At 47.7% G+C, this 18224-nt stretch overlaps 1 protein-coding gene across 6 annotated transcripts in view; it reads right to left on the reverse strand.

Moving 5' to 3' along the window:
- The window catches only part of LOC127036047 (zinc finger protein 436-like), a 122310-nt gene that overhangs the window by 101278 nt on the left and 2808 nt on the right, over nucleotides 1–18224 (reverse strand). For 4 of the 6 annotated variants that reach the window (XM_050926498.1, XM_050926500.1, XM_050926504.1 and 1 more), the window contains exons 3-9: nucleotides 17912–18133; nucleotides 17252–17274; nucleotides 15808–15923; nucleotides 15475–15507; nucleotides 14511–14615; nucleotides 7247–7335; nucleotides 6391–6517 (exon numbers count right to left, since the gene is read on the reverse strand). In XM_050926498.1, coding sequence (XP_050782455.1) covers nucleotides 6391–6517; nucleotides 7247–7335; nucleotides 14511–14615; nucleotides 15475–15507; nucleotides 15808–15923; nucleotides 17252–17274; nucleotides 17912–18133 — 715 coding nt within the window. The remainder of the gene's footprint in view (nucleotides 1–6390; nucleotides 6518–7246; nucleotides 7336–14510; nucleotides 14616–15474; nucleotides 15508–15807; nucleotides 15924–17251; nucleotides 17275–17911; nucleotides 18134–18224) is intronic. The other 2 variants (XM_050926499.1, XM_050926501.1) reach the window with 2 other exon arrangements.

The raw sequence follows: 18224 nt of genomic DNA on the forward strand, positions 1-18224 counted from the left end.
TTTCAAGGCAGTAACAGACCTTTGATGGTCACCAATTTGTTGTAGGTTTAGTATTTTAAAATAAGTAAAAGAATGCCATGGTTGTTTTCTTTTGCATGGCAATTTGATGTTCCTGTGTAAAAAGTTCTGTGTAAATTAATTCTGTTTTGTGTGTGAAAAAGGAATGTACATGTTAAGAGATAAGTGTGAAGGTCATCGCTGAACCATATGTATGAGGGAAGAACTGAAGAAAGACACAAGGGCACCAGGAGGCTGCAACATGCTCCTATTGAAATGTCAGAGGAGGGCAGACTGATGATTCTAAAGATGAGACAGGCACCTATCAGTGAGGACAAGATAGCTGTGATCGAAACCAGCCTGGGAGAACTCCCTGAGGGACTTAATGAAAGAATAAGATAAAGGATGAGAAGGACAATTTAAGATAACAAGCACTCGTCAAACAATTGAATACAGCATGACAGTGCAAAACTCATGGGTCCCAATGAAGGAAAATCACTGTATAAACAAGGTGCCTTGCCATGAAACTTTGGGTTCATCCTGCCAAGACTTCCCCGGAGCATCGTGTCATGACCAACGGAACCCAGCTCCTCCTACCCATGATCAACCTAGCTGGCCACTAGGTTGATCTAGACTCTGGACTGGTAACTGTAACACTGACTGGTGGGACACTGTGTGTGTGTGTGTGTGTGTGTGTGTGTGTGTGTGAACACATATGCAAATTGTTCTATTTTCAATAAATGCGGAGTATTGCCTTTTCCCCTGTAAAAGATGCTGTATGCTTCTTATAAGCATAAAGGGGTAATGCCCACAAGGCAGCTAGCTAGCACATCTTGGAGGGACTGTTCAAATTAAGTGGTTCATCAAGACACACTTGGCTGACAGCGGATCATGGGAGAAGCTCATCTACACTGAGTGGACCGTCATGGAAACGTGCTGTCTGGAATCTAGGTAATGGCCTCCTGCAATGACTGAGGGAAACTGGGCATGAACATGTGATTCCAAACTCCATCCTGTTGTTCTAATTTTCCACAGTAAGAACCATGGGATGCCCTCCACACGGCAAAAGCTATAAAAGGTCCTGGAAACACCTCCATTTTGTCTTCAATCCTGCTTCTTACCTCTGGAAGAACTTTGCTACAGATTGAAGCTCTGAGCAAAGGACTGAATGACCCATCGCAGCTGTGCATGTACTCCAGAGACTTGACTTAAACCAACAATTTATTCCACCACTGCTATAACCCTGAACCAAGAACTTTGCCATTACTGGATGTAATCGATTCCCTTAGCCAATTCTAACTCTCACCTTTCTTTCTTTTTATGAATAAACCTTTAGATATTACATACTATAGGACTGGCACCAGCATGATTTTTGGGTGAGTTTTAAGTTGTATATTGACCTGGGAGTGGCTGGCCCTTTGGGATCAGAAGAAACTATCATTTAATGACACTGGTTGTAAAGAACCACTCATCTCTGAATCCAGTGTGTTTGGTGGTGTTATAAGAACCAGAATGCCTGAGAAAACTGCCTTTATGTTTTCTTGTTAGCCAGTGTGGTGAAACAGAAGTTACTTTTGTGGCTGGTTTGATCTATCTTATAAAAGGAGTACTTGTGGCACCTTAGAGACTAAGAAATTTATTTGAGCATAAGCTTTCATGGGCTACAGCCCACTTTATCGGATGCATGCTTATGCTCAAATAAATATTAGTTTCTTAGGTGCCACAAGTACTCCTGTTCTTTTTGTGGATACAGACTAACACGGCTGCTACTCTGAAACTTATAAAAGAATAACCACCAGTTTTGGGTTGTGTTTGCCCTATTTCTCAGCAGTTCGTCCTGAATTTGGCATCCTCAGTTGTGACTCGCTAAGGCTCGGTGACAGGGTGCCAAGGGAGGGGGTGGGTCATGGATTTACAGGGAGTTAGGTGACCCAACGTTCATACAGTCTCCCTTGCGACCGCCCTCTTTAGGATACGTCTAAGGTGCATCAGGGAGTCGGCCGCCTTCCAGGCTGAGTCTCACGCTAGTGCATTAAAAATGGCTGTGGAGACATTGCTTTGATGTTAGCGCTCTGCTTGGAGTTCAGACCATCCAGCCCACCCACCCCCCTCAACCTCTGGCTTTAGAATCCAAGCTACAACCCAACCAACAGCGCCTACACCGTTATTTGTAGTGAGTCAGCATGGACTCTGGCTGGGAGGCAGCTTCCAGATGCAGTGCAGACATACCCTTAATGAGTGACACGCTCGCTTTAGCTTTTTCCAAGGGTGAACCCCGGTCCCCCTTAGAACCATAGAGTTAAAAGGAACTGCAAAGGTTATCTAGTCTAAACCCCTGCCAAGGTGCAGGATTTGCTGTGACTAAACCAGCCTCCTTTTGAAAACCTCCAGTGAATAACTTTCCACCACCGCCCTAGATGTCTGTTCCATAGTCCTACTGTTCTTCCAGTTAGGAAGTTGTTCCTGAGATGTAATCTAAATCTGCTGTGCTGTAGTTTGAACCCCCTGCTTCTTCTCCTGCCCTCTGTGACAAGAAAGAAGAACTGTTCTCCATCCTCTGTATGGCAGCCTGTAGCGGGGAAGACCAGCAGGGACCACAACCTGCCTGTTGGGCTACAGAGCCAGGAAAGCCACCTCCACCCCTCTGGAAGATGAGGACAGGAAGCAGAAGTACAAGAAGGGGCCCTGCAGCTCAGTTGGGCTGGAGCTGCCGAGGGAGACAGACGCTTATCACCCGCTGCCAGAGTGGGACACTGAGGACCCACTAAGGCTGCCACCAGAGGACTGGCCAAAGCTCCCAGGATCACCAGCCAGTCGAGGTGCCAATGAGCTGATGGGGCTGCCACAGGCAACCGATCCCTGGGGAAATGGAGGCCAGAGGTACCAAACCTTGGGGATTGTAGGAAATAGCCCAGGGAAATTAGACCATTGTCTGGCTGAGTGTTGGCCTGACACTAAGTAAGGGTGTTGTGGGTGGACCCCCCCGATCCAGTGGCAGATTACACTGCCACTGTTAGGACCAGGGGCTGGGACCCAGGGGAGTCAGGTGGGCCAGGGTCCCCCTACCTCCTGCCACCCCGCCTTTGGCCAGGAGGCCTATGTTGGTCGACCGGCTGCTGAGCAAGGACGCTAGACTGTTTGGTGCTTGACCTGTGAAAAGCCCCTAATTGTCTGCTGCCCCACCCTGTCTGAGGGCCTGGGCTTGGAGACTTTGCAGCTCTGTCCTGAGACAGACCAGGAGGGACGGCCACACACGCTCACACAGCCTTTTGAGTATTTGAAGATCGCTGTTATATCCCCTCCCATTAACTCATTTCCAAACTAAACACATCCAATTCCATCAGCCTTTGCTCACTGGTTTGTGTTCCATCCCTTTGATCATCTTTGTCACTTGCTCTGGATTCTTTCCAGCTTCTCTACATCTTGTCTAGTCACTGGTGACCAAAACTGGATGCAGGACTCCCCCTGAGGCCTAACCAGTGCTGAGTAGAGCAGCACTATCACCACCTGTGATCTGCATGCTATGCTTCTCTATGCCTTGTGCAGGAGGTCAGACTAGATGATCAGATTGGTCCCTTCTGACCTATGAGTCTATAATGCATTTGCTTCTTTTTGCATTACCATCACGCTGTTGATTTCATGTTGAGGTTGTGATCCACCACAACTTCCAGATCCTTCTCAGCGGTGCTGCTGCCATGCCAGTTATCTCCCAGTCAGGATTTGTGCACTGGGTTTTTCTTCCTGAAGTGTAGCACCTTACACTTGTCTTTGTTGAATGTCATTGACGTCTATAGCCCAGGTCACCAATTTATCACAATCTCTTTCAAGTTTTGCTCTATCCTCCAAAGTGTTGACAACCGCCCACCCAGCTTAGTGTCATATGCAAATTTGATCTGTATGCTCTCTATTCCTACATCCAGGTCGTTAATGAAGATGTTAAATAGCAACAGACACAAAACAGATCCCTGTGAAACCCCATTTGAGAAATCCCTGCAATGTGACATCATTCCAATAATAGTTATTCTTTGTTTGCGGTTGTGTAACCAATTATATATCCACTTAATGGGAGTTCTGTTGAGCCTGCATTTCTCCAGCTTACTCGTGGGACTGTGTCAAAAGCCTTTCTGAAGTCCAGGTCCATTTTAGCCACCAAACCAGTTGCCCTATCAAAGAAGGATATCAGGCTGGTTTGTCATGCTGTGTTCCTAGTAAATCCATGCTGGCTGCTATCGGTTACCCCTTCATCCTCTGGGTATTTGCAAACTGAATGTTTTATACATTGCTCTAGTAGCTTCCCTGGTACTGAGGTCAGGCTGACTAGGCTCCAGCTTCTCCTTTTTCCCCTTTGTAAAGATGGGCACTATGTTAACCCTTCTCCAGTCTTCTGGGACCCCTTCTGTCATCTGAGTTTGCAAATACTGCCAGAGGCTCTGACATTTCATCAGCTAATTCTGGGCTGAACAGCAAGAAAGGAGATGGGGGGCTGGCTTGGGGGATTAAAAGCTCTGTTATCAACATTTGAGCTGTTGAGCTTGAGTTGATGGCTAGCCATCCATGAGGAGTCATCAGAGAGAGGCGGAGATTTCAGTTTGGACAGAGGAAGACAGGTCTGGAGTAGAGCGGTAAATCTGTGATTCATCAGCATACGGACAGTAGCTGAATTTGTATTTGGGGGTGAGATTTCCCAGAGATAAAGTACAGAGGAAGTGACCAAGGACTGAGCCCTGTAGAACCCCCACAGAAAAATGGAGTGGGGGTGAGGACGATCTTCCTAAGGACACGCTGAAGAAGTGGTTACAGAGGTAAGAGGAGAACCAGGAAGCAGACAAGATATCAAGAAGACGACCATGGTCAATGGTATTAAAGGCGGCTGACGGGTCAAGAAGAATAAGGGTGGAGCATTGGTTCTGAGCTTTGCTTAGGGAGAGGTCATTAGAGACTATGGCAAAAGCATTCTCAGTGGAAGGCCCCAAATATCTGCCTCCCTGACACCTTCCCTTCCCACTGCCACCAGATCCTTCCTGCTCCTTGGAGCAAACACTCCCCATCCTCTTCCCACTATCCTCAGTCTTTTCCACTTCCAAGTATCCCACATCTCCTACCCAATCCCCCCAGCTCCAACAGCACCACTGCTGGGACCTCCATCACCTTTCTCCATTCCCAGGCTCCCACTCCCCCAAACTACCACACTCCCTGTTCCCAGGAGATTCTGTCTCTGATTCCTCACCTCTGCTTCCTTCCATGGTACCCATCCCTCCCTGATTCCCTGTAGTCTTCCACATACCTATCCCTTTCCTCCCACTACACTCAGCCTTCCCTACCTTGTGGCACCCCACAAGCACTAGCTCCCATCATCTTCTCCACTCCCACTGCTCCCTGCTCTCCTTTCCCCTACCCGCCAAGAACTCCTGAATAGGAACCTCACAATGCTCTCAAAGTCATTGGTTGGTTGGGTCAAGAGGACATGCTGTGGCCACTGCCTCTGAGCTACACCCATTCATCCGAGTCAGAGCCGTACCACTGTTTACTTTCAGACTAGGTGTATTGTGCGTTTTGTTTGCATTCTGAAGGAGTTCCTCTTAGACGTTTCCCCTGATTAAAATATTGCTCTCAGCCCTGAAATTTTGGAAAGTGTTTTAAAATCCACTCTGGCCTCTTCTGAGCTGCAAAGTTTTGTCAGCATAGCTCTGTTTGTTACGGATGCAAAAGAACACATCCTTAATTGATATAATTATGCTGGCAAACTCTCTCATGCAGACCATACACACCACCCCTAAAATGCAACCTTAATTCTGCCCCGGCCCTGCAGCTGGTACTAGCCACTAGGAATGGCTCAGTAACTCTGGTGCAAAGGTTAACAAACTAACAAAGGAAGTGGAGGTTTCTCCATTTCTTGAAGTCTTCAAGTCGCAGTGGATGCCTTTCTGGGGGCGGATTGAGTCCAACACAAGGTATTCAGCTCAGTACAGCAGTAACTGGATGAAATTCTATGACCTGGTTATACAGGAGGTCAGATTAGATGACCTAATAGTCCTTTCTGGCCATAAAATCTATGATTCCAATATAGCTATGAAGGACTAAGAACGTGCCATTGTTTGTGTTGTGTTCACAGATGGGAATCTCAGCATTTCTCCACATCCTCCAGCCGTGTGCACTGGGTCAGCCGTAGCTGTAACTGGATGGTGAAGGGAGGAGTTGGAGCAGCTTGGCAGAGGTGTGACTGTGATATGAAGGGAGGTGCACAGGAACCTTGAGAGACCTAGTCTGCCCCATTTCAATACACTCAGTGGGCTGTTGCTGAGACAGGGCAGAGCAGAGGAGGCATTGTGGGGGTGGCGTGAACCTTAACTCTTCATTTCCCCTTCTAAAAACGGAGGGGATGGGAATCCTTACCCAGCGAGGTCACATTCTCATAGTTCTCCTGCATGACGTCTCTGCAGAGGGCTCTTTGACGGGGGTCCAGCAGAGCCCACTCTTCCCTGGTGAAATACACAGCCACCTCCTCGAAGGTCACCGGCCCCTGAAAGAGCAAGAGCCCTCCACTCACAACCTGCTGCCCCACTCACAGCCCCACTGTTCATGGGGGAGAGGAGCCAATCAAATGGAAGCTCTTGCAGGCTCACAGTCAGCAGGGTCCCACCCCCACCCTGCTCAGAGCAGCCAGGAGGCAAAACAGGAGGGGAGATAGAGATCCCCTCACCCCCCCAGCAGACAGACGGGGAAGGGTCTTCTCATCCATCACACACCTACAAGCCAGAGGCTGATGCGGGGGATGGGGCCCCCAGCAGACTCCAGGGTCAGCTCCCCAGTAGGAATCCCAACAGATTTCCCATTGCCGGCAGCTGGAAGGAAGGGGAGGGGTTATCTACTCTAAGCCCCACTGGTGGGTCACCTCCCACCCCTCCTTCCAATCTCCTAGCAGCCTCTGGCCAGTAGGTTCATGTTCTTGCACTGGGAATCTGATACGTTTTCCCCAGCGATGTCCAGGGTTCCCCCACCAGCCCCATTCCACAAATAGGGTAATTTCCTCCCCCAAACCCCATGGGTCTCTTCCTAGAATCCAGGACTTGGGTTAAACAATTCCCAGCAAGTTTGTCACATGCCTTGTCCCCCTCCCTTTCTCCACCCTGAGCATTTCCTGCCCCCATCCCACCTCCACACTGAGCTTCCCCAAAGATCCCAGCCCTCAGTATTTCCTGCCCCTCCCCCTCCAGCAGGAACCCACTAGCCACCCTGCAATAATCCCTACCTGGACTTGCTCCACTACAGCCAGTTCCCTTCCCTGTCCCGTGGGAAGCTGGGACAATCTGGAGCCAAAGGTGGGCGTTACTCTGCCGCCTGTCAGGGTGAGAAGGGTGACAGAGATTTCAGAAGGACCTTTAGTTCTTGTCACATCATGATCTTCCCTGGCCCTTTCCCTGCACAAGATGTTTCTGACTCACATGTTGGGAAAACATTCCATCACTTTATCACAGCCGAGACCCGGCCCTTCCCACCAGTGCTAAACCCACTGTGCTAGTTTTAAAACCCTGAGGGCAACTCCCCCAACCGTGGGGAGCAGGCGGAGGCAGGGACAGGACAAAGTCTGCCCAGTGTAGGTGCAGTAAATTAAATGAAGTTTGCTGGTGATAGCTGGAAGGCTTGGTCAATAGAGACAAATAGTGGACCATGAAGTGCGGCTCACTTCCATTTTATGTATTATGTTCCTCACCCTCATGCTTCAGAGTTTCACCCATAACTGCTAGGGGTCAGGAAGGGATTTTTCCCCCCTATATATTTTTGGAGGGTTCTTTTATCTCTTTCCTCTGAAGCTTCAGGAACAGCCAGAGAAGAAGACAGGATATTGGGCAGGGTGAATCTCTCTCTCTCTTTGTGCTCCCATGCTCAGAGTCTAACTGATCATTATAGGTGGGATGGGGAAGAAATTTCCCCCTTGGGTCAGGTTGTAGGTGATCTGGGGGTTTTTCCATCTTCCTCTACAGCGTGGGGTGTGGGGCACTCACTAGGATCACCCAGAAATATCTCACTTAATCATTTCCCTGCCACTGCAGGGGTCTGGGGCACTGGGGCACCTCGGTCCCTCCTATTCTCTGCCTGGGGCATATAACAGTCTAGTCTCCTGTGGGCTGCAAGACTTTGGTCTCACTCCAGCTGTTGAGTTTAGTGGGCGGGTACTGGGGGGTGTTGGCAGCCAGTGCTAGACAGGAGGTCAGATCATAGACTCATAGACTCATAGGTCAGAAGGGACCAATCTGATCATCTAGTCTGACCTCCTGCACAAGGCAGGCCACAGAACCCCACCCATCCAATTTTATAACAACCCCTATCCCAGGACCGAGTTATTGAAATCCTCAAAAATGGTTTGAAGACCTCAAGCTGCAGAGACACCACCAGCAAGCGACCCGTGCCCCATGCTGCAGGGGAAGGCGAAAAACCTCCAGGGCACCTGCCAATCCACCCTGGAGGAAAATTCCTTCCCGACCCCAAATATGGCGATCAGCTAAACCCTGAGCATGTGGGCAAGAGTCACCAGCTAGCACCCAAGAAGGAATTCTCCGCAGCAACTCAGTACCCATCGCATGCAACATCTCCCCGCAGACCATTGAGCAGACCTGTCTGGTGGTAATTCAAGATCAATTGCCCAAATTAACGATCCTATCATAACATCCCCTCCATATACTTATCAAGCTTTGTCTTAAAGCCAGGAAAGTCTTTTGCCCCTACTACTTCCCTCGGAAGGCTATTCCAGAACTTCACTCCCCTAATGGTCAGAAACCTTCGTCTAATTTCAAGTCTAAACTTCCTAATATCCAGTTTATACCCATTCATCCTCGTGGCTACATTAGTACTAAACTTAAATAATTCCTCTCCCTCCCTAACGTTAACCCCCTTGATATATTTATATAGGGCGAGCATATCCCCCCTCAGCCTTCTTTTGGCCAGGCTAAACAAGCCAAGCTCTTTGAGTCTCCTTTCATAAGGCAGTTTTTCCATTCCTCGGATCATCCTTGTAGCCCGTCTCTGAACCTGTTCCAGTTTGAATTCATCCTTCTTGAACATGGGACACCAGAACTGCACACAGTATTCCAGATGGGGTCTCACCAACGCCGTATACAACGGTACTAACACATCCTTATCCTTGCAGGAAATACCCCGCCTGATGCATCCCAAAATCGCATTTGCTTTTTTAACAGCCGTATCACATTGGCCACTCATAGTCATCCTGCTATCAACCAGTACCCCAAGGTCCTTCTCTTCCTCCGTCGCTTCCAACTGATGCGCCCCCAACGTATATCCAAAATTCTTATTATTAATTCCTAAATGCATGACCTTGCACTTTTCACTATTGTATTTCATCCTATTTCTATTACTCCAGTTTACAAGGTGGTTCAGATCTTCCTGAATAGTATCCCTGTCCTTCTCCGTGTTAGCAATACCCCCCAGCTTCGTGTCATCCGCAAACTTTATTAGCACATTCCCGCTCTTTGTGCCAAGGTCAGTAATAAAAAGGTTAAATAAGATCGGTCCCAAAACCGATCCTTGAGGGACTCCACTGGTGACCTCCTTCCAGTCCGACAGTTCACCTTTCAATACGACCCTCTGGAGTCTCCCCTTTAACCAGTTCCTTATCCACCTTACAACTTTCATATTCACTCCCAACTTTTCCAATTTAACTAACAGCTCCCTGTGCGGAACCGTGTCGAACGCCTTACTGAAATCTAGGTAAATTATATCTACCGCATTTCCTTTATCTAAGTAATCCGTCACCTTCTCAAAGAAGGAGATCAGATTGGTTTGGCACGATCTACCTTTAGTAAATCCGTGTTGCAATTCGTCACAATTACCATTGACCTCTATGTCCTTAACTACTTTCTCCCTTAAAATTTTTTCCAAGACCTTACATACTACAGACGTCAAGCTAACAGGCCTATAATTACCCGGATCACTCTTATTCCCTTTCTTAAAAATAGGAACTACATTAGCAATCCTCCAGTCATACGGCACAACCCCCGAGTTTATCGATTGCTTAAAAATTCTCGCTAACGGGCTCGCAATTTCACGCGCCAGTTCCTTTAATATCCTCGGGTGGAGATTGTCCGGGCCCTCCGACTTCGTCCCATCGAGCTGTTCAAGTACGGCCTCTACCTCAGTTGCAGTAATATCCACTTCCATATCCACATTCCCGTTTATCATCCCTCCATCATCGCAAGGTTCCTCACTAGTCTTATTAAAAACTGAGGCAAAGTACTTGTTTAGATGTTGGGCCATGCCTAGGTTATCCTTAACCTCCATTCCATCCTCAGTGTATAGCGGCCCCACTTCTTCTTTCTTTGTTTTCTTCTTATTTATGTGGCTGTAGAACCTTTTACTATTGGTTTTGATTCCCTTTGCAAGTTCCAGTTCAATGTGGCTTTTAGCCTTCCTCACTTTATCCCTACATGTTCTGACCTCAGCAAGGTAGCTTTCTTTACTGATCCTGCCTTCCTTCCACTCCCTGTAAGCTTTCTGCTTTTGTCTAATCCCCTCTCTGAGTTGCTTGCTCATCCAGTTTGGCCTACAACTCCTGCCCATGGTTCTTTTCCCCTTTCTCGGGATGCAGGCTTCCGACAGTCTCCGCAGCTGTGACTTAAAGTAATTCCAGGCCTCCTCCACATTTAAATCCACTAATTCCTCCGTCCAATCCACTTCCCTAACTAATTTCCTTAACTCTTTAAAATTAGCCCTTGAGAAGTCAAAAACCCTAATCGCAGATCTACATTTGTTTATCCTTCCATCTAGTTTGAACTGAATCAGCTCATGATCACTCGAACCAAGGTTGTCCCCTACCACCATTTCTTCTACGAGGTCCTCACTGCTCACCAACACCAAGTCTAAAATGGCATCCCCTCTTGTAGGTGCTTCAACTACTTGATGAAGAAATCCATCCGCTATCACATCCAGAAAAATCTGACCCCTATTATTCGTGCAAGTACTCGTCCTCCAGTCTATATCCGGGAAGTTGAAGTCCCCCATAATCACACATTTCCCCTTTGTGTTTACTTCATTAAAGACATTAAAGAGGTCTCTATCCATATCCCAATCAGATCCCGGCGGTCTGTAGCACACCCCAAGCACTATCTCAGGGGAAGCTCTAGTTGCTTTTTTACCCAGCATGATTTTTGCCCAGACGGACTCTGTCTTATCCATTCCATCGCATCTTATTTCGCTACATTTAATTTCATCATTGATGTACAAGGCTACTCCCCCACCTTTGCCTTACTTCCTGTCTTTTCTGAACAGCACATAGCCTTCAATACCCGTGCTCCAGTCATGAGTACTATTCCACCAGGTTTCGGTAATCCCTATAATATCTGGCTTCACTTCCTGCACGAGTAACTCCAGTTCCTCCATCTTGTTACCTAGGCTCCTCGCATTAGTGTACAGACCTTTTAATTTTCGGCGTTTGGCGTCAGTGACATTCTTTCCCCCGTCATGCACAAACTTTCTACCACCAGCATCACCCGTTACTCTGGTTTCTACTCCACTATTCCTCCTTGGATCAAATCTTGGGGCCGCAAGGGTATCCCCGCTCACTTTGTTTACTTCCCTCTCCAGGTTATGTTCTGGCGTGGAGATCTCCCAAACATTTCTCAACCATCTCCCCCAACTTTCTAGTTTAAAGCCCTCTTGATGAGGTCGGCGAGCCTCCATCCTAGAATTCTATTTCCCTCCTTGCTGAGATGAAGTCCATCCTGAGCAAACAGTTGTCTATCCGTAAATGCGTCCCAGTGACCGTACATCCCAAAGCCCTCCTTATAACACCACTCCCTGAGCCATCTGTTGATCGCCATAATCTTGTCACTCCTTCGTCGCCCCACTCTAGGAACCGGCAGAATCCCACTGAAGATCACCTGAGCCTCGATGTCTAAGCCTCTTCCCCAGTCTGACATAGTCCTCCTTGATACAGTCCAGTGAGTAACTAGCCGTGTCGTTCGTTCCCACATGAAGGATAATCAACGGATTTTTTCCCGCTCCCGCTAAGATCGTATTCAGGCTCAGGTGATCCAGTGGTCCCTTCTGGCCTTAGACTTTATGACTCTGTCATAAACAGATAGTTAAGGGTTAACAGAACAGGAGTACTTCATGTCTCTTTTGCCTGTAAAGGGTTAACAAGTTCAGTGAGCCTGGCTGTCACCTGACCAGAGGACCAATCAGGGGACAGGATACTTTCAAATCTTGAGGGAGGGAAGTTTTTGTGTGTGCTGTTAGTGTTTGGTTGTTGTTCTCTCTGGGTTCTGAGAGTGACCAGATGAGCAACCAGGTTTCTCTCCAATCTCCCTGATATAGTCTCTCATATGTGCTCAGAATAGTAAGTACTAGGTAGATCAGGCGAGTTAGGCTTATGTTTGTTTTCTTTATTTGCAAATGTGTATTTGGCTGGAAGGAGTTCAAATTTGTATTTTGCTGAACGGATTTTAATTTGTACTTGCATACTTAGGCTGGGAGGGTATTCCCAGTGTCTATAGCTGAAAGACCCTGTAACATATTCCATCTTAAATTCACAAAAATAATTTTTACTGATTTTCTTTCTTTAATTAAAAGCTTTTCTTGTTGAAGAACCTGATTGTTTTTTTATTCTGGTGGGAAACCCAGGGGACGGGGTCTGGATTCACCAGGGAATTGGTGGGGAGAAAGGAGAGAGAGAGGTTAATTTCTCTCTGTGTTAGGATTACTGTCTCTCTCAGGGAGAGTCTGGGAGGGGGAGAGAGAAGGAGGGGGGAAGGTGAATTTTCCTCTCTGTTTTAAGATTCAAGGAGTTTGAATCACAGTGATCTTCCAGGGTAATCCAGGGAGGGGAAGCCTCGGAAAGGCAACGGTGGGGGAAAGGGTTTACTTTCCTTGTGTTAAGATCCAGAGGGACTGGGCTTTGGGGGGTCCCCAGGCAAGGTTTTGTGGGGACCAGAGTGTACCAGGCACTGGAATTCCTGGTTGGTGGCAGCGCTACAAGTACAAAGCTGGTAACTGAGCTTAGAGGAATTCATGCTGGAACCCCATCTTTTGGATGCTAAGCTTCAGAGTGGGGAATTATACCATGACAGACTCTATGACTGGATGTGCACAAGTTTGGGAGCTTGTGAACTTCCAACCCTCCACTTATTTCTCCTTCATTTTCTCTCTTCTCTTTCCCCCACTCCCCTCGCTCTGCCTGGGAGACTTAGTGACCAAAGATCCCTGGGTTCCTTTGCTCTCCTGCGATCGCTGACCGCACTCAATGCCGGTTTGCATCAAAACTTTCTGCTTTGTCCCCATTTCTACTAACCACCGCAGGGCTTTCAGACTCACTGGCTGGGATACAGGCAATGAAAGGGTTACTGTGCACGGCTGCAAACTGCCTCATTTCACAGCTGAGATAAGTAAGCAAGCACCACTTATTGGAAGCCAAATCTTTTCTGACCCCTGAACATTTACTATAAAAGAAAGAATACAACATGTGTCCGTGCTGAGTCTATATATAACTTGTATATTTCAAGAGGCTGACAGAGAACACTGGTCACAATGAACAGGGGAGTGCAGGAGTGGGGGAGTGAGATTTTCTTTGCTTTAGATCATAATGAAACACTCAACATCTCACAGCCTCCTGACTGCCCTTCCTGAGCCCCCGGGGGTCACAAACCACCAGCTGAGAAACACAAGCCTAGAGCATTCTTTTGTATCAGCATTGACTACGCATGGGAAGAGAGGGCTACATGGTACCCGGACAAAGCGTGAATGAGCCGAGTGCAATGGCGCACATGGACCAACCCTGGGAACTGTTAATTCCAGTAACACCCACGTTTTGAACTCTCTGCCTTACTTCACTGTAAAAAGACGACAAAAGTTCATAAGATCTTACAATACCCTATGGCAACAAGTTGAAGAAAAGTAGGTTAAATTCTTTTCAGCCATGAATACCATGCACAGATGCAAGACGACCAACTACAGAAAATTAAATTAGTCCAAACAAAAGGGGGCTAATGATGTAGTTCAGGGCCATTACTAAGCCCTCTGCTTGGTAAACAAGAAAATGTGGCAACAAAGTTACCTAGGCCAAATTTGGCCTTAGGGACATGGATTTAATTAGTAAACAAAATAATAAAAAATTAACTATGCCACCTACTTTTATTCCTTTTGGGACTTTGAAAAAGCGATGGGGTGGGGGGAGAAAATCATCTCCCACCTCACCCCTGACATGGCAACAGTGCTACTAAACTGATAATAGTTCCTTTCTGAGAGGCTTTGTTTTCATTATATTTTAATTTGTGTTCCCTTCTCTTTCTCCTCATGATGCACATTCATTAATTTGCACTTCATTTTGACCATAGTTCTATCCTGTTTCTCAGAAAGGCTCTAAGGGCTTGTCAGTTAAAATATGTTCCAAAGGGACCCATTGCTCCCGTGATTAGTGACTTTCTTAAAGTCTCTCAGTGCTTGTAAGTTAAACTAGTTTTCTAAAAAGAGCCTCTTTTTAAGGCAGGATTAGTAATGAAACTTACCCTCTTTCCCACAAGCCACTGCCTCTGTGCCTTTACTGTCTGGTACAACACCTTCAAATAATTCTGCTGAGGATGTTTCCCAGAAATTAATTATCATCGGGATGGCTAGAAATGTATTGGGAGAAAAAAAATTAAGATTCTATCTTAAATGAATAAAATCATTCCAAGAAATATAAATTAATGTAAGGCATAATGTAAGCATAAAAAAAAGGTTAGAGCAAAAAGTTAATTAAAAGAACCAAACAAACGTTGCATTCTTAAAGTAGTGCAGGTTATGCCAATATTTATATATATATTGAATTGCTGTTTTAACCAAATTAGATGCTAATAGCTGTTTTATTTATTTAAAGTGTAAAAATCAGCTACAACCTGTCTCACAAGAGGTAAATAGTGCACTAAAATAATTATAGGTTAAAAATATGAATACATTACCAATTTAAAGTCACAACAAAAAAAGTGTGTTTTTTTTAAAATCTCTAACTATACTAACAAACTTTCAAATAAATATGTTTAAAAAAACCTCAGCCTTTGTATCTTTTTTCAAAAAGTATCAAGCAACCACTCAAACACAGGAAAAGTTGTCAAAGACCTTAGTGGTCTTTAAAAAAATGCTTTAAAATCAGACTATGTAAACTTAATTAAAAACACTATAAATATTACCGCAATTAAAACTGCAAAATAAAATTCTTAAATTTAATGTAGTGTTAAAAATGCAATAATTAAAGAAAGCAAAGGCAAAAAAATGAGTACTAAAAAAACTGCAAAACACTTTAAATGCTTATGTGATATTGTTGAGCTAAAATATTTAAGAGACAAGTCAGTTGAAAATATAGTGGTGCAAGAAGAAAGTAACATCCCTTCCCATTGTTACACAGCTTCCAGGTGCTGGAGGCTGTGATTCCCTGTCGTTAATATGGTTATTGGTCTGAAACCTCCCCATGGCCAGTCAGAGACAGACACGTACCTGTGTCGCTCCCCAGCCCCCGTCGCAGCGTCTCTAGGGGAAGGAGAAGATGGGAGAGGTGAGAATTCAGGCCCTCGCATTCATGGAGAAATCCCCATTGCTTATTAATGGAACTGCTGTTAACTACGAGATGGTGACAGAGATCAGAGGCCGTTAACGCAGCCACTGCAGACAGAGCCAGCCCCCCAGGGCTGCTCCATGGGGAAGGGCGACTCGCTGAGCTGGGCTGTGAGATGGAGCCGAGGATCAGTGACATCACTAGAGTCCCCAACTCCTCCCAAGGGCCAAGGTCGCTCTAACCAGAGGAGACGCCACCCCCAGACTCCAATTCACCTTTGAATCTCAGCACCACCTCCTGCAGCATGGCACTTTTCAGAGAAAAATCGCTGAGTCTCTTCTCCAGCTCCGCAAACGACGGCTCTAGCTTCCGAAATGTCCTGTCCTCCCTGCTGGGCAAAGGAGGGGTGAGAAATAGGCCTGAGCCCCAGACCCTGAGCCCAGCAACCCCCAAACTCCAGGAAACCTGGATCTGAGCTTTGTAGCCTGAGATGGTCGTTGTCATGGTGAGTCACCTCAGCCCTGTGCTCCCCAGAGAGACGGGAAGTGGGGAGACACTAGAGCAAGGAACGGAGACATTGTTCAGGAGCTTCCTTAGGGACGCTCTGGTTCTGTGGGGGGCAGAGCCACCCTCTACGCTAGTTTACTGCAGGAACAAGGACCACCAGCACTGGGATTACATGGAAAGGGAGGAGACACAGACCAAAGAGTGGGCAGGTCCTACATGCTGACAGTGGCCACAGACCGAGCTCAGGGCTCCAGCAGAGAATGAACATGGGCCCTTAAACACCAAAACCCTCAAGCCCTTCAGCTGAAGCAGTAACCCTGGGCTGTCCAGCTCATTTCGCAGAGAGGGCCAGATTGCCCTGTCCGTTACGGCCAGTTGCCAGGGCATCAGGTTAGGACTCTGTGCCCTGCTCCATTCACAGCAGAACACCCACTGCTCTCCATGGGACACCCATATACAAGGAACAAGGGGAGAATCTGCCCTTCATATCAGAAAAAAATTTTACTTCTTAGTATTTTGCCAAGTCTTTGTCTGTCACACTCAGTGTCACTCGGGAGGAAAACAGCCCCTTCCCGGACACCCCGTAGGGCCCTGCTGGTTCTTCCCTTCCTTTCCCACCCTCCTTTCTCCATTTCTCTCTTGCTTCCTTGTCATTGTGTCTCTCCTCTGTTCTTCTCTCCCTACAGCAACCCCCTATTCCCACCCTGCAAAGGTTTCACTCCCGCCCTCTCCCTGATCCACCTGCTCAGGTGATCACCAGGGAACATTCAATGTTGACATCAAAGTGTCATCATTTCAGTTGACACCTCGATGACATTAACAGGAGACAGGAGAGTTCACGCTCTCAGAGCTACGGCTTCAGGCTGCTGGCAACCCCAGCAAGGCAACGCTGTCTCGGTTTACACTAGGGAGGTGCTGAGGGCCAGCAACTCACTTTAACAAATGTGAAAGCTGAGATTCTGCACCCTTAGAATACATGACGTGGCCACATCAGTCCAGGAGACGGGCCTGATCTGTCCCATCGGCCCTGTGTCTAGCAGCCCTGCTGTGAACTCATTAGCGATCGGACAGTAAACGGCTCTTCTCCTACCTGAGTCAGCCATTAGGGGAGCCAGAATCACACGCTCGAAGGGCAGGGGGCAGCTTCCTATTCAGTGCAGTTATCAAACCTAATGGCCCATGAGGGGGAGCGAAATGGAGCCCAGGACTTACCTGCCCCCAGTGCTCCCAACACCCTAAAGAGGGAGAGAAAGAGGAGGCTGTCAGTGGGGGGTTCCTGGGTGGGGAAGCCTCCTGCTCTGCAGGGGTCACTACTGAGGCCTTGGGAAGTAGGGGAATTTCAGGTTTACATTCCCAGAGCAGCTGCTCCCCTCACCAGGGACTTTCCCCTACGCAGCCCCAGCAATCCCTGTGGGCAGGTCACCACTGCAGGAATCTTTTCCCCGGGCACTTTACAGGCAGAAGATATTTCTCTGCATTGAGAATCAAATTTCACCCAGTGCTGAGAGATCCAGAAGACCCCTGGCCCCACTAAACCCATTAACCTGCAGTGCGAGGGGCCTTGGGCCTGGCTTGGGACCTCAGCAGGGTAGGGGAGGGGATTTCACCCTCCAAGTGCCAATGCAGAGAGTAATTTCCAGGAGAGAAGGTCTTGGGGCTGCAGCATCCAGGACTCCCACGACCCATCCATGGCGCCGCTGCCAGACTCACTGTGTGACGTTGGGCAGGGCTCAGCCCCTCCCTCTGCCTCACTTTCCCCATTTGTCTCATAGGGATAATGCCCCTGACCCCACTCTGTAAAGTGCTTTGGGGTCTAGAGCTCAGAAGCGCCCATAGAAATGCTGCGTATGATCACTGCAATGACAGCCTGACCTGCAGGGGTTGGCTCAGCGGCTGCTGCCCCTTCTCTCCTCCCCTCTCGCTGAGCAGGGAAATCTCCCACGACAGGCTGCAGACGCCCTCATCCCTTCTCTGGACAATGGCTCTCTCTAGCTCTTCCAGCCGGGCCAGCAGACGCTGTTCCTGCTCCTCCAGACACCCTCGCAGCTCCTGCCACTCCCAGACGATCTTCTGCCTCTCGGCTGCCGTCTGTTTCTGCAACAGGGAGAGGGCGGCTCAGTAACAGGGGAACATAGAACATAAGAATAGCCAGACTGAGTCAGACCAAAGGTCCATCTAGCCCATT

Source organism: Gopherus flavomarginatus, chromosome 17 (genome assembly GCF_025201925.1).
Source record: "Gopherus flavomarginatus isolate rGopFla2 chromosome 17, rGopFla2.mat.asm, whole genome shotgun sequence".
NCBI classification, from domain to species: Eukaryota; Metazoa; Chordata; order Testudines; family Testudinidae; genus Gopherus; species Gopherus flavomarginatus.